The sequence below is a fragment of the Schistocerca gregaria genome, chromosome 4 (assembly GCF_023897955.1).
Source record: "Schistocerca gregaria isolate iqSchGreg1 chromosome 4, iqSchGreg1.2, whole genome shotgun sequence".
NCBI lineage: Eukaryota > Metazoa > Arthropoda > Insecta > Orthoptera > Acrididae > Schistocerca > Schistocerca gregaria.
Genome location: NC_064923.1, coordinates 368623420 through 368636309, shown reverse-complemented (window position 1 = coordinate 368636309; position 12890 = coordinate 368623420). Strand labels below are relative to the sequence as shown.

Sequence of the window (12890 nt, the reverse complement as noted above, 5' to 3'; positions counted from 1 at the left end):
TCAATGTAAAACTTCACTGATAATTTTCCACAACAGATATATGATTACTTCATAACATACTTCAACAAACAACTGAATTTGAGAACTCAAATACACTTTAAAGAGCAAATATTTCTTAAACATGTTTAACTAAAAAGGACTCTTGCAGCACTATAATTTCCCCTTTTTGGCTCAAAGTTTTGAGTGCTGTAATTACCTGACCATCTAGATATTACCAGTCAAAATTAAACTTAAATACATAACTGTAAACTTCCTGGCTGTAGTTATCTCACAATAGCTCCCCTCCCTCTTAAACATAAAAAGATTTTTAATACACAGGGTATAAACAATTACTATTTACAACACATCATCTTATTTACACACACACACACACACACACACACACACACACACACACACACACACAAATCTACACAGAATAAAAATAATGGAAATACCTGGTTGGGAAAATACGTAATATACGACAAAGGGAACCACTAACCTATAGAGGTCTGTGGTGTGGCACACAGAAACACATAATAGAAATCATTTAACACTAGCTTTTCAAGTTCGTGCTCTTTCTCTAGTAAGAGTACACACATTCCCACACACACAATCAGTACACTCAATAGCTGCTGGTTGTGTTTGTGTATGTGTGTACTCTTACTAGAAGAGCACGAGTTTGAAAGCTAGTATTAATTATCTTCTATTACGTGTTTCTGTTAGCCACGTACCAGTCCTCTATAGATAAGTGGTAGTCTCCTTATTTTACATATACAGACTAAAACTTTTTTTATATTAATGGTGACAAGTCTCAATGAGCTATCATCAACTGCATTTACAATGACAATATTTACAGAGAGATATTACAATATAACCAAAAGATAGAAACACTATAAATATAAGTCATGGTTTTACTTTGAATTTAATGTTTATTAAGCAGATGGCTCGTTTGTCTTGCATAATCTGCTAATTAACATTCATATATTAGTTGCATGCTCTCAGTAAAGTGAAATCACAAGTCTTTGTCACAACTTTTAAGGAAAGCACCATGTCACAACCTTTCTTGGGCAGATAAGATGTGGTGTGAACAGTGTCGCAAGGTTGTCTGCCGACATCTTATTTTTAGCCTCATGACAAGCTGTTTTATGCAGTAACTGCAGCAGATCCCTCAGAAGCAAACGGTTTTCAACTGGTAACAGAAGAAGAAGTAGCTGAAGTGCTCTGAGTAAACGTTTCTCATTTCCACGTCCTGATGCTACCTCTTTACATAAATCTATAAAAATAAAAAATAAACATTAATTACTAAAATAATAAATATGAACTTCAATCAAGGTTACTGTAATATGTACCACATGTTGACACAATAACATCTGTAGTATCATAAACAGTTTTTAAAAATGTCTATTTTGATCTCCACTGTCTTGCTGTTGCAATATGTAACACCTTAAATATGCATGACACAGTAAAATTGTTGCCACAGCCCTCAAAATGACCGAATGTCTGTAATATTCTTATTAGACCTTATAACTGATAATTAGTCAATTACTCCCATACTCTTCTTGATCATGTTTAGCACTACAGCTGAGTTGACACTAATTTTAACAATTAATGAAAACCACTTTAGCTGTATTACTACTAATTTATTGTGTTTGTATGGCTTTGTTCTTACAATTACTTCAGGTTAGGAGAATGGCCATAACACAAACATATGATGAGCTGGTTTGCATTAATCATTAAAATTATCCACAGAGTTCCCTCCCATAAGAGTAAAAATGCGAAAACCTAACCTATACGCCCTGCAAAGATACTGAAACAATAATACATCAAGTTCAACATCCAAGGGTATGAATGCCCTGCACAATGAGTCCAATATTTTACCCTCTTTTGATCCATTATATAATTATTGAAGGAGAGACTTGGCAGTATAAACAGAAGACTATTTCTTGTAAAGTGTGTACATTTTTTGTTGTCAGTCAGACCTTAGTTACTGCCTATTGTTGTACGCAACAAAACTAAGAATTTATTCTCATTTCCAAGTTCTTCCTTTTTATAGTACTTCATTTAATTGGCAGTGTGTGCACTTCTCTGGAGCAAGATGGAGCATTTAATGCTTATCTTCAAATTTGTAAATACTTTAGGATTAAAGGGGGCACTAGCGTTGAGTACACACATGCACATGCGCGCACGCACCTACATGGTGCCAGCTAGACTGATAGTGTGTAGTATACTGTATTCATCTGTGCAAATGTGTCCTCAGTAGCAGTGCCTCTTCAAATCTGGCTTGTGGTCGTCGAAAGTAGGCTATTTCAAGTGATGAGTTCTATACCAGTGTGAGCTCACACACTTTAATGCCACTTTGGCATTAAATAACGTAGTGTGTATGGTCAGATCAAGTCTGATTTATTACCATTTACACACAGATTACACTCTGGTGATGTCCCATACTGCGATTGTTCGAGTGCAGGAATTTAACACAGTTGTAATTGTTCACTAAAGTTAATATGCGGTTGTAAAAAATTCTTAAAACTCTGACTGTTGTCATATAGCATATTTTACAGACTACAAGACACATTTTGTTCTTCGAAAAATTGCCTCCAAAATTTGTGTCTTATACTTGAAATTAATGTAAAAATTTCCAGTGTTTGATTTGATACTCCCACCAGTCTTAAAAATGGCCATATATTCAATGTTGCAGAAAGCTTATCTCTATCTGGCAACATTGGGTTCAACTGGTAGCAGCAGTGCCCTAACATGACAAACATGAGTTCCAGGGACCCACAAGCTTGCTAACACTATCTCCCTCCCACCCTGCCATCACAAACCCAGAACACTGTCTAGCCTATGATGCAACATTGCAGTCTGTGGTACCAGTTAACTTGAATTGAAAGTGATTTGTGTTACTGGTGATAGTAAAATTTTTGGTCAGTAGCTAATTTTGTAAGATATAAAAACAAAATTAAAAAACAAGAGATGAGACAGGCTATAAATTGACAGTAATAGCATATGCAGAGGAACTTGGAAACAGAGCATCTGAGCAGCATTTTGGCCCTCCACCAACAGGGAAGACCATTCGCGACTGGCGGCTGGCAAAGAAGAACTGAAAAAGATTAGAAACACTAATTGTGTAAATAGAGAATTCAAGGACACTGTTCAAAATAGCATTGGAATTAATACAAAAATGATTCAAGTACACGCTCATAGCTTGCACTACTGCAGAAGTTAACAGACATTAAGGGTGAAGTTGGTTGGTGGTACAGGTTTATGAAGCATCATGGACTTGACATGCTAACAAAAACCAAAATCTCTCTGAAAATGCCACAGGAATATGAAAAGAAAATATTATCTTTCCATTGCTTTATTAGTCAACAGCAAAAGAAAACCAGTGTGGAACTAAGCCAAATAGCTAATATGGACGAAACTCCTCCCACATTTGATGTTTCAAGTAACAGAACTGTTGCCACAAATGGTGCCAAAACTATAAAAACAAGTGGACATGAAAAAATGTGCTACACTGTTTTCCTTTCATGTCATGTTGATGGTACTAAACTTAATCCAATGACCATTTTCAAGTGCAAAACAATGCCAAAACCTTCTGAAACTCCTGCAAGGTGGTTGTGTTCACATACACGACAAAGGCTGGACGAACGAGGCTGATGTGGAAAGATATATAAAGAGGACAGTAATAATGATAACGAAGAAGAAGAAGAAGAAGAAGAAGAAGAAGAAGAAGAAGAAAGTTCAGATGATGATTTTCAAGGATTTTAAGCATCAATTAGGTTTCTAACTAAGAATTTTTTTAACCTGGCTGTGCAATCTAATAATAAAAATGTTAAAATATTATTTTTTAATCAATTACTTAAAAATTAAGTTGCACTTTGCAGTCTGTTACATATGATAATTACGAAAACAATGTGCACTGTCACAATTGGCAGAATGCATTATTAAATATAAAAGAAGTCTGTCTGCTGGCTACGAATGCGAGAGGGAGGGGTGGCAAGTATATGGACTGGCACAATAGCGGCCAGTGGGAAATGGTACACGCCGAAGTCAATGTAGGGACATGAATTACAAGGGGGTGACAGGATGGAGGAAGGGGAAATTGACAAATGGAGGGTGTGGGGACAGAGGGTTATCAGAGATTAAGACCAGGACGATCATGGGGGCAGATGACGAGTTGTAAGGATAAGTTCCATCTGTGGAGTTCAGAGAAGCTGATGGTGCCATGCACAACATGCAGTTGAGCACAACACGCTCAATTTCAGTGGCTGCTTCACAATCTGAGTCATCTGGATTGTTCCCTCTAACACCAGCGTCCCTGAACTACACAGATGGGAGTTATCTTTACAACACATCCTATGCTCCCGTACATCTCCTGGCCTCAATCTCGGGTAACCCCTCCACCCAACAGTTTCTCCTATCTTCCAATTAATGTCCTCACACCACCTTCAGTGTGTGCCACTTCCGACTGGCTGCTACAAACTTGCCACCACATATACCGGCCTCCCTTTCCTTCCACATTCATAGCCAGCAAACCAGCCTTCCTACTAGCTGCTAGCCAACCACTTACGGTCCCTCTCCCTGCCTCCCGTCTCCCTCTCCCTCTGTCCACCCCACCCAGCACTACTCTCATCATAACCTGTCCACCTGCCGTAAATAGCATTGACACTGTCAGTGTAGCTGTCACCATATAGGGGCAGAGGAGGGCATGCGTATGCATGTGTGTGTTTTACTCTAGTTCATCAAAGGATGTTTCCAAAAGCTAGCAAGTTTTCCTTCTTTCCTATGTAGCTATCAATAACTCAATGCTTTTTTCTTTTCAGTGAATGGTCTCCTTTAATCATAAAGTATTTACACTCTACAAGAACTATCCTACAATGTTTACCTTCAACTTTGTTTCAAGCAAGTTAGATTTTTGGCTGCACAAATACTTACTCACGCACAGGATCATTGCACAATTATGTTGTGTAAATGACATGAAATAAGATTTCTTTTGCTGCAAAAAATAATTTGTATGAAACAAACATGTAGTGTGTCATAAAATGCAGCAATTTCCTTGGGAGGAACACACAGATCGATCACGGAAATGTTAGTGAAAATTACAACATTTCAGAAGGGATTCTGTGAATGAGTCAAAACTCAAAGGATGAAAGGACTGTGTAGCAATAGTAACTGATTAAGACTACCAGAGATGGCACTGTTTTAGGCCCATTGATGCATTAATTTGAATGATCATAAAAAGTCACTGATTGCCGAAGTGTGTCAGTGCAGCAGAATCAATGAGGAAACATAATACAGTACCAGTACACCTCACTGACATCAATGTGTACAATATCAGCGTGTCAATGACTGAAATGAGCAGGAGAATCACTCACAGTCAGTCTCGAGGAAATATGGTTTGTAATACCAAGACTCACAGCGTACAATGCATCCTGCTATGTGACGATTTGTGGAGTGGGTGTGTGTGGGCTTGGGTGCGCGTTCATGCGCAACTGTTCCTACAATGTGACCACTGCATGGTACATCCCTCATATTGTCTGCATTACCGTATTTGAATATGCGGATTCATCTACACTGTTAGCTTGTCACTGCTGCAGTTGTGGACCAATATATGTCAACAGATGCAGGAAGGATCTGCAGTACACTTGTGGCAGCTTACATTGTCCATGTGTACCAAATTCTTCACACTGAAATGAACACACGTACGAGTTCCGTTCATCAAGTTCCATAACTTTGGCCACAATATTTTTTCCATGCTTACCTTTTGCTTATTGGGCATGGTCTCCTTTGTACTCTCCTCCACAATTGATACACCGCTCCCAACACTGATACCACTTCTGGAAGTGGTCTTGGTATGCCTTTTGCTGGATCGTGTGAAGCGCACTCAGCGAATTTTCTTTTATCTCGTCTACCATTGCAAATCTGCATCCTTTCAATGGGGTTTTCATCTTTGGAAATTAATAAAAAAAGGTCCACAGTGGCCAAGTCTGCAGAGTACGGAGAATGAGGCACCACAGTGATTTCATCTTCTGTGCAATAATTACACACCAACAGGGATGAACGTGCAGGTGCATTATTGTGATGCAAGAGCCGTGAATTGTGTCACCACATTTCAGGCCGTTTCCTTTTCACATTTTCTCCTAAGTGTTTCAACATATCCTGAAAGTACCATCGATTAATGGTTTATCCCCGTGGCACGAATTCTTGATGAACTAATCATTCCAAGTCAAAGAAAACTACAGCAGGGTTTTGTCATTTGACTGACCTAATGAGCTTTTTTTGGTCTTTAAGAACCTTTCCCAACCCACTTTGAAAATTGAACCTTGGTCTCGAGATCATAACCATAGACCCACGTCTCGTCACCAGTTACGATTCCCTTAGGGAACATCTCATTCTCATTTGTGCGATCCACATGCTCTTCACAGATTGTGAGGCAAAGGTCTTTCTGCTCTTAATTCATGAGCCATGGGATGAACTTGGCAGAAATACAATGCCTTCCAGGTTACTGTGTTAGAATTTCATGACATAATCTAACTGAAGTGTTACATTCTTCCACAATCTCTCGGACAGTCAGTCTTCGATTGGTACACACAATTTCGTTGACGTTGCTGACATGAGCATTGTCAGCAGACATCAAAGGATGTCCTGAACAAGGATCAGCTTTAACTTTCACCTGGCCATTTTTAAACCACGTTAACCATTCATAGCCCCAAGTATGGATGAAGCACTCATCACAGTAGGTTTCTTGCATCATTTGGTGTGTGTGTGTGTGTGTGTGTGTGTGTGTGTGTGTGTGTGTGTGTGTGTGTGTGTGTAGCAAAATTTAATGCACACACATTGCTCATCTAACTCTGCCATCTCGAACAGTAATTAACAGACATACAACAACGAAACTTCTGTCAGCTACACAATGAATACAGGCGTGTGTAGGGATGCCAACATCATTTTGCTCCAACACACCGTTAGTATGAAATTATGAATGTTCTGGAATTTTTTGGACAGACCTTGTATGTTATTACTGGCATTCTTAATGACAAAACAGCGTGTCTGTAGTCAAATGTTGCTTCAACTGCCTTCCTGTAGCTATGCATGTATGTTACGACACTAACATGTTGATTGCTGTATAGTAGCCCGCATTACTGCTAGGTGTAGTGGGCAAATGTGAAGTGAGACATTTTAGGATGACTTTAACTAAACTGTGTGATGTTTACTCCAATACAGTGGTCACATCTCAACAGCATATGTAGCACCAGAGAAGTCTCCAGAGCCTGATACACTGCTTCTCCTTTACGCAACTCCAAATGTCTTATTTCAGCAACAGAATGTTCAGTTACATTGGATGATGAATGTGCAAAGCTGGCTTTAGTGCCACTGCTTCCCCAATTTGCTCCATCTTCTAATATAATATATTAACTTTATCATCCACCAGCGGTGTGCATGTACATTTGTAATTTTTTTTTAGTTAGTTGCAAGGAAAGGCATGTGTCTGAAAGCTCTGCAAAAATTTCAGTCTTGTCTGTGAGACTGCTTAACAGCTTAACTATATGGTAAGTGGTTAACTTTACTCCTCCCTTCATTGTAGTACACATTATACTTATGTAAGAAAATATTTTGTATAACTGTACAACTAAAAATACTACATGTATATGTTTGTTCAATTTCTCTTCAGTACAGCCATAATAGTGGTATCAAGCTCTTTCATTGTTAAAGTATGGGAATCACCCATAACTCACGCTTTATGGTCGGTATAAAACTGATGGTGCCTTGAAAAAGCATGTAACCCTTTTAACATCTGCAACAGCTGCTGTGGGAGTCATAATTTCTGTAACACTGTTGGAGGATGCATCACAAAATCTCTGTATTTCAAAATATAGGACTTATTCCCAATAGATACTTAGAGCAACACAATTAAGAAAAATATATTACATGTGATTAACATGCAAAGTGAATTTTTGATTATTTCATAATTTCGGACAGCAAGAAAAGTCTATTCTCAACCATTTCTGGCAAACTCAGATAAAAATTATATCACACAGGTTGCATACTACAAAAATGAAGTACACACAGATTAATTCAAAGATTTACTCTTCATGGTATTAATCATTAATAACAACAAATATAAGTAACATAAGCTTTCAGAAAGAGGAAGTATCCAAAGGTACTAGCAAGGCCTATTTTCAAACGGTGAACAACTACTAAACAAATCATATTTTAGCTGACTGTACCTGATATTTGGTAGTACGCTGGAAAATGTGCATCAGTTAACAATGGCTCTGGTAATTCTGCCAGGAAGTTCTTCAATACTGAAGCACAGTCATGCACAGAGAAGTTCCCTTCTCCCAACTTTAGAGGCACTCCCTGGTTCATCAACATCTTCAGCTCATTCTGACGAGTCATTTTTCCACTTCGACGAAATATACCTTCTTGAATAATACCTGAAATTTCATAGTTTTTGTAAAGGCATAAAAATTACAAAGAACTGATTCAATTTGGAATTATTCTAAAAATTGTATGTAAAAACAATAAACCATGTCTAATAATGTCCAACATTTACAATACACAGAATATATCATGTCACAACACAAAAAATAAGGCCCATATTTGCACTCTGAGCTGCCTTTTCTGGTGTTTCCATCCACGGTGCAAACTATCTATTAACAGCTTGTAGCCTGTTACAAAGGGGGGGGGGGGGGGTCCTATTTCAGTATAAGTACATATAAACCTTGTGATTTCTTATACTGTGCCAATGATTTTTGTTGTTGTTGTGAGTAATTACATGAAATGTCTTGAGCATCTTAAAAGCAAATTCCTCTGGTCAATTGGAACTATTCAGACTACTGTGTGAAAGAAGCAAGACATTCCACTTCGTGATGCATCTGCTGCCACTACCGAAGGTTTTCAAGGAGTGTGTAGTTTGCTAAAAAGAGTTCCGAGCATGACATGATCTTCGGTATTTGAAAAACTTGCTTGTATGCTGAAACCATTTGAATAACATGCTTTTGAATGTTAATAAATTCAGGAGCGTAGATGTGTGTGTTGTTCCTGATATAAACTCTGTATATAAATTAATTTTTACCAAAGAATGCTTGCAATTATTTAATGTTTAGAAGAGTGAAGAAGGGCAACAATTGCCAAATATTGTTCAGTTGCTGCAATGCCAGAATTGCTAAGTTACTGCCTCAAATATATGAATTCATTATGGAAAACTTATTGAGATTGCAAATTTTACTGGGCTTGTACCAAAGACTGACTTTTTTCCAGTCATGTTCAACATTCATTGTACACTTACTGCTTCACTTACTACTGGAAACACTTGCTAAGTGACAATTTTTATGAGAATGTTTATTATAATAACTGCACATAGCTATTAAAAATTTGGCACATCATGACTTTTGTAAAGTGCCTAATAATGATGCAGAGCTAATTTACATCAGACTGTTTGTGTTTGCCTCTGTGTTTTCTGGTATTCTCTTATTTGTGTTGTTTGCATCATACAGATCAGTGTAACACTCCAAAACATAGGAATGTCATGAAATAATATTCACACTATCTCTAATACAGAAATGTTACTTTCACACCACGATAAAGAAGGATTTTCTATGTTTTTTTTAAGAATTCATTCATTAATACTTGCCCAATTTTTGCATGACATGCAAAGCATTGTCAAGTTGTTGCAACTTGATACATGGCGGCAGTTTCCTGTGTGGGGCCAGAGGAATTTGTCGATCGCTAACAGAAGCAACCATTTAAAAGTGCAGACATTAAACCAAATGCAGTACTTCCCACAAAGAACTGATACTGTTATGTCAAGACATTGCACAGAAAGAGCTGCTCACTATCATTATAGTTAATGACAATTATAATGTGTGGGAGAGAAATTGGCACACACATTTGTAGCTTAGATCTGCTACTCGTGCATACCAAGACTGTAAATTTTAGAATTGGATAACATGAGAGAGAAATGCTGACCAAAACGAAGAAGCTGTTACCTGCAATGCCAAGTGACCCCTTGGCCACAATGCTGAAGGTCTTCCTAAGGCTTCAATCTCCACAGTCGATCGGCAAAAAGATTTTTGTGCCATGTCCACATATGTCCCTTAAGATTAGAGCCCCTAGTATGGTCACAGGACAACTCATAGCTGATTTTGAACCATTTACTGACTACCATATTTACTTGAATCTAAGCTGCACACAAAAAATGAGACTTGAAATCAAGGAAAAAGAAATTTCCCAAATATAAGCCGCATCTGAAATTTGAGACTCAAAATTCAAGGGGAAAGAAAAGTTTTAGACCCCACCTCCAAATCGAAACAAAGTTGGTCCATTGTAATATGAGACACAATTTAGGTAGAATGAATGATGATACAGCTACAGTAGTTTGGTTCGAGTCATAAGCTTAGCAGTTAAGCTTTACCAGGTAGCTATTGCTATGCATCAGGCGCTCCATTCGTACTTATACGGGTACCCTTCCTTTTCCACGTGCTTCGGCTAATTTTAATTGATTGCTTATATTTCTTTGATCTGATAAGTGCAGTTCTCTTTGTTATAGATGTTTACGCCACTCTAAGCTGAAAATGCATTACCGCCCTGTCGCCGCTCACGACATGGCTTGCTTTTGTGCACACTACCGCCGCAAAAAAGAATAAATAAATAAATAAAAATAAACTAGTGAAACAATGGCAAGAGACTGCTATTTGTTGTTGCTTACACTGCTGATTTCTTTGATAATGATCAACAAGAACCAAATAATAGACTGCCTATGATAGAACATGTTCTAAATGAGAGTTCAGTGAAAATTTTTCTCCGTTTGAAAATCTTTGCAGACGCCTCTTTAGTACATTGCATTCTGCACAGAAATTAGAGTCATCTTAGATATATAAATCTAGTCAACTGCCGTGCTTCATTTCTGACTGTATCACTATCAGGCATAAGAATAATACGAATATAAACATGACATAGACAAAACAAGGATAATGGAATGTAGTCGAATTAAGTCGGGTGATGCTGAGGGTATTAGATTAGGAAATGACACACTTAAAGTACTAAAGGAGTTTTGCTACTAGGGGAGCAAAATAACTGATGATGGTTGAAGTAGAGAGGATATAAAATGTAGAGTGGCAATGGCAAGGAAAGCATTTCTGAAGAAGAGAAATTTGTTAATATCAAGTATAGATTTAAGTGTCAGAAAGTCATTTCTGAAAGTATTTGTATGGAGTGTAGCCATGTATGGAAGTGAAACATGGACAATAAATAGTTTGAACAAGAAGAGAATAGAAGCTTTCGAAATGTGGTGCTACAGAAGAATGTTGAAGATAAGGTGGGTAGATCACGTAACTAATGAGGAGGTATTGAATAGGATTGGGGAGAGGAGGAGTTTGTGGCACAACTTGACTAGAAAAAGGGATCGGCTGGTAGGACATGTCCTGAGGCATCAAAGGATCACAAATTTAGCATTGAAGGGCAGCGTGGAGGGTAAAAATTGTAGAGGGAGACCAAGAGATGAATGCACTAAGCAGATTCAGAAGGATGTAGGTTGCAGCAAGTACTGGGAGATGAAGAAGCTTGCACAAGATAGTGTAGCATGGAGAGCTGCATCAAACCAGTCTCAGGACTGAAGACCAACAACGAACAACATGACATGATTATATATATTTTCCATGTTTGCTGTTGTCTCACTAGTTTCGTAGTTTATTAGGCAGACAGGATTTAAATGAGATAGCAGCAAACATGAAGGTATACATGGCAAAATGTTTATATTCGTATTATTCTTATGGTGAAGAGAATACTGCATGTGATTTACAATTCATAAAAGTTCCTATTAGCAACCATCTCTTCTCACAGGTAGGAAAAAATTCAGACTGTAGAGTTGGCCACATTGACACACATCCCAAACAGTCTTGCCTGTCAGATTTTCGTAGTACATTCAAATGCTGCTACATTCGAAGATGAACAACACGCAATTTGTATTTACTTCAATGGATAATGTATGAAAATGCAGTGGTCGAATCTCAGGGCAGAGAAAAAAAACTCGTCTTCCACCTCTTTTTTTAAAAAAAATTTATTTACTGAAGCAGAGGTTTTTGCACCAGTATTTATCTTTGAGCCTGCAAAGCATGCCTGTGGAGCACTACATATATTCGACAGCAGAAGTTAGTTGTGGCGGCACCTACCAACATTTTTCAGAACTTCCACTTACTTTGCACTCGATTCTAAGCCGCAGGCGATTTTTTGGATTACAAAAACCAGTAAAAAGTGCGGCTTAGATTTGAGTAAATACAATATGCATAAGTCAGATTGTTGGCAAAATTTTACTCCTGAATTCATTAAATGTTTATTGTATTGTTCTCTTCGCACTCTATTGGCTTCATTTCGATATTATCAATTAGGCTTTGCATTCACTTAAATCAGTACTGTAGTTCTCTCCGATTTCAATGGAACTTCCTAACACCACCATTTAACTAGGACTTCCATTTGTAAGACCAATATCAATACTATCTATACTTCTCATAAAACTTCATCAGCTTTTACTTAATGTGGCCATACTCTGATGTAACATCTATGTAAATGGTTTATTCATGTCAACATAAGTAATCTATGGATGTAATCTTAAAAGTAATGTTCTGCAAAATAATGAAAATAACTTTGCTAGTAACCATGGTTCATGCATAGGGTATTTAGGTTTGCAAGCATGTAAAATGTGGAGCAAAGACCCTCTGCAACAAACCCCACATGGTGGGAATAAAAAAAGTGGGTTTGGCAGTTGAACTGCAAAGCTCCTTTTAGAGTTAGTTGATGGCCAGCATGCAAAATGTTTGCATCTCGTGTGCTGAATGCAGTAGGAAGAGCAGCAAAATTATTTAATATAGCCTCTGCTGTTAAAGAAATTTCACACATTATTCATAGCATGCATT

The 12890-nt window shown here is 37.7% G+C and overlaps 1 protein-coding gene across 6 annotated transcripts in view; it reads right to left on the bottom strand.

Annotated features, from left to right (window-relative positions):
* LOC126365866 (rho GTPase-activating protein 19) overlaps positions 1–12890 on the bottom strand; it is a 116781-nt gene that overhangs the window by 66092 nt on the left and 37799 nt on the right. For all 6 annotated transcript variants that reach the window (XM_050008541.1, XM_050008542.1, XM_050008546.1 and 3 more), the window contains exons 4-5: positions 8205–8414; positions 1041–1255 (exon numbers count right to left, since the gene is read on the bottom strand). In XM_050008541.1, the coding sequence (XP_049864498.1) occupies positions 1041–1255; positions 8205–8414 (425 nt within the window). The remainder of the gene's footprint in view (positions 1–1040; positions 1256–8204; positions 8415–12890) is intronic.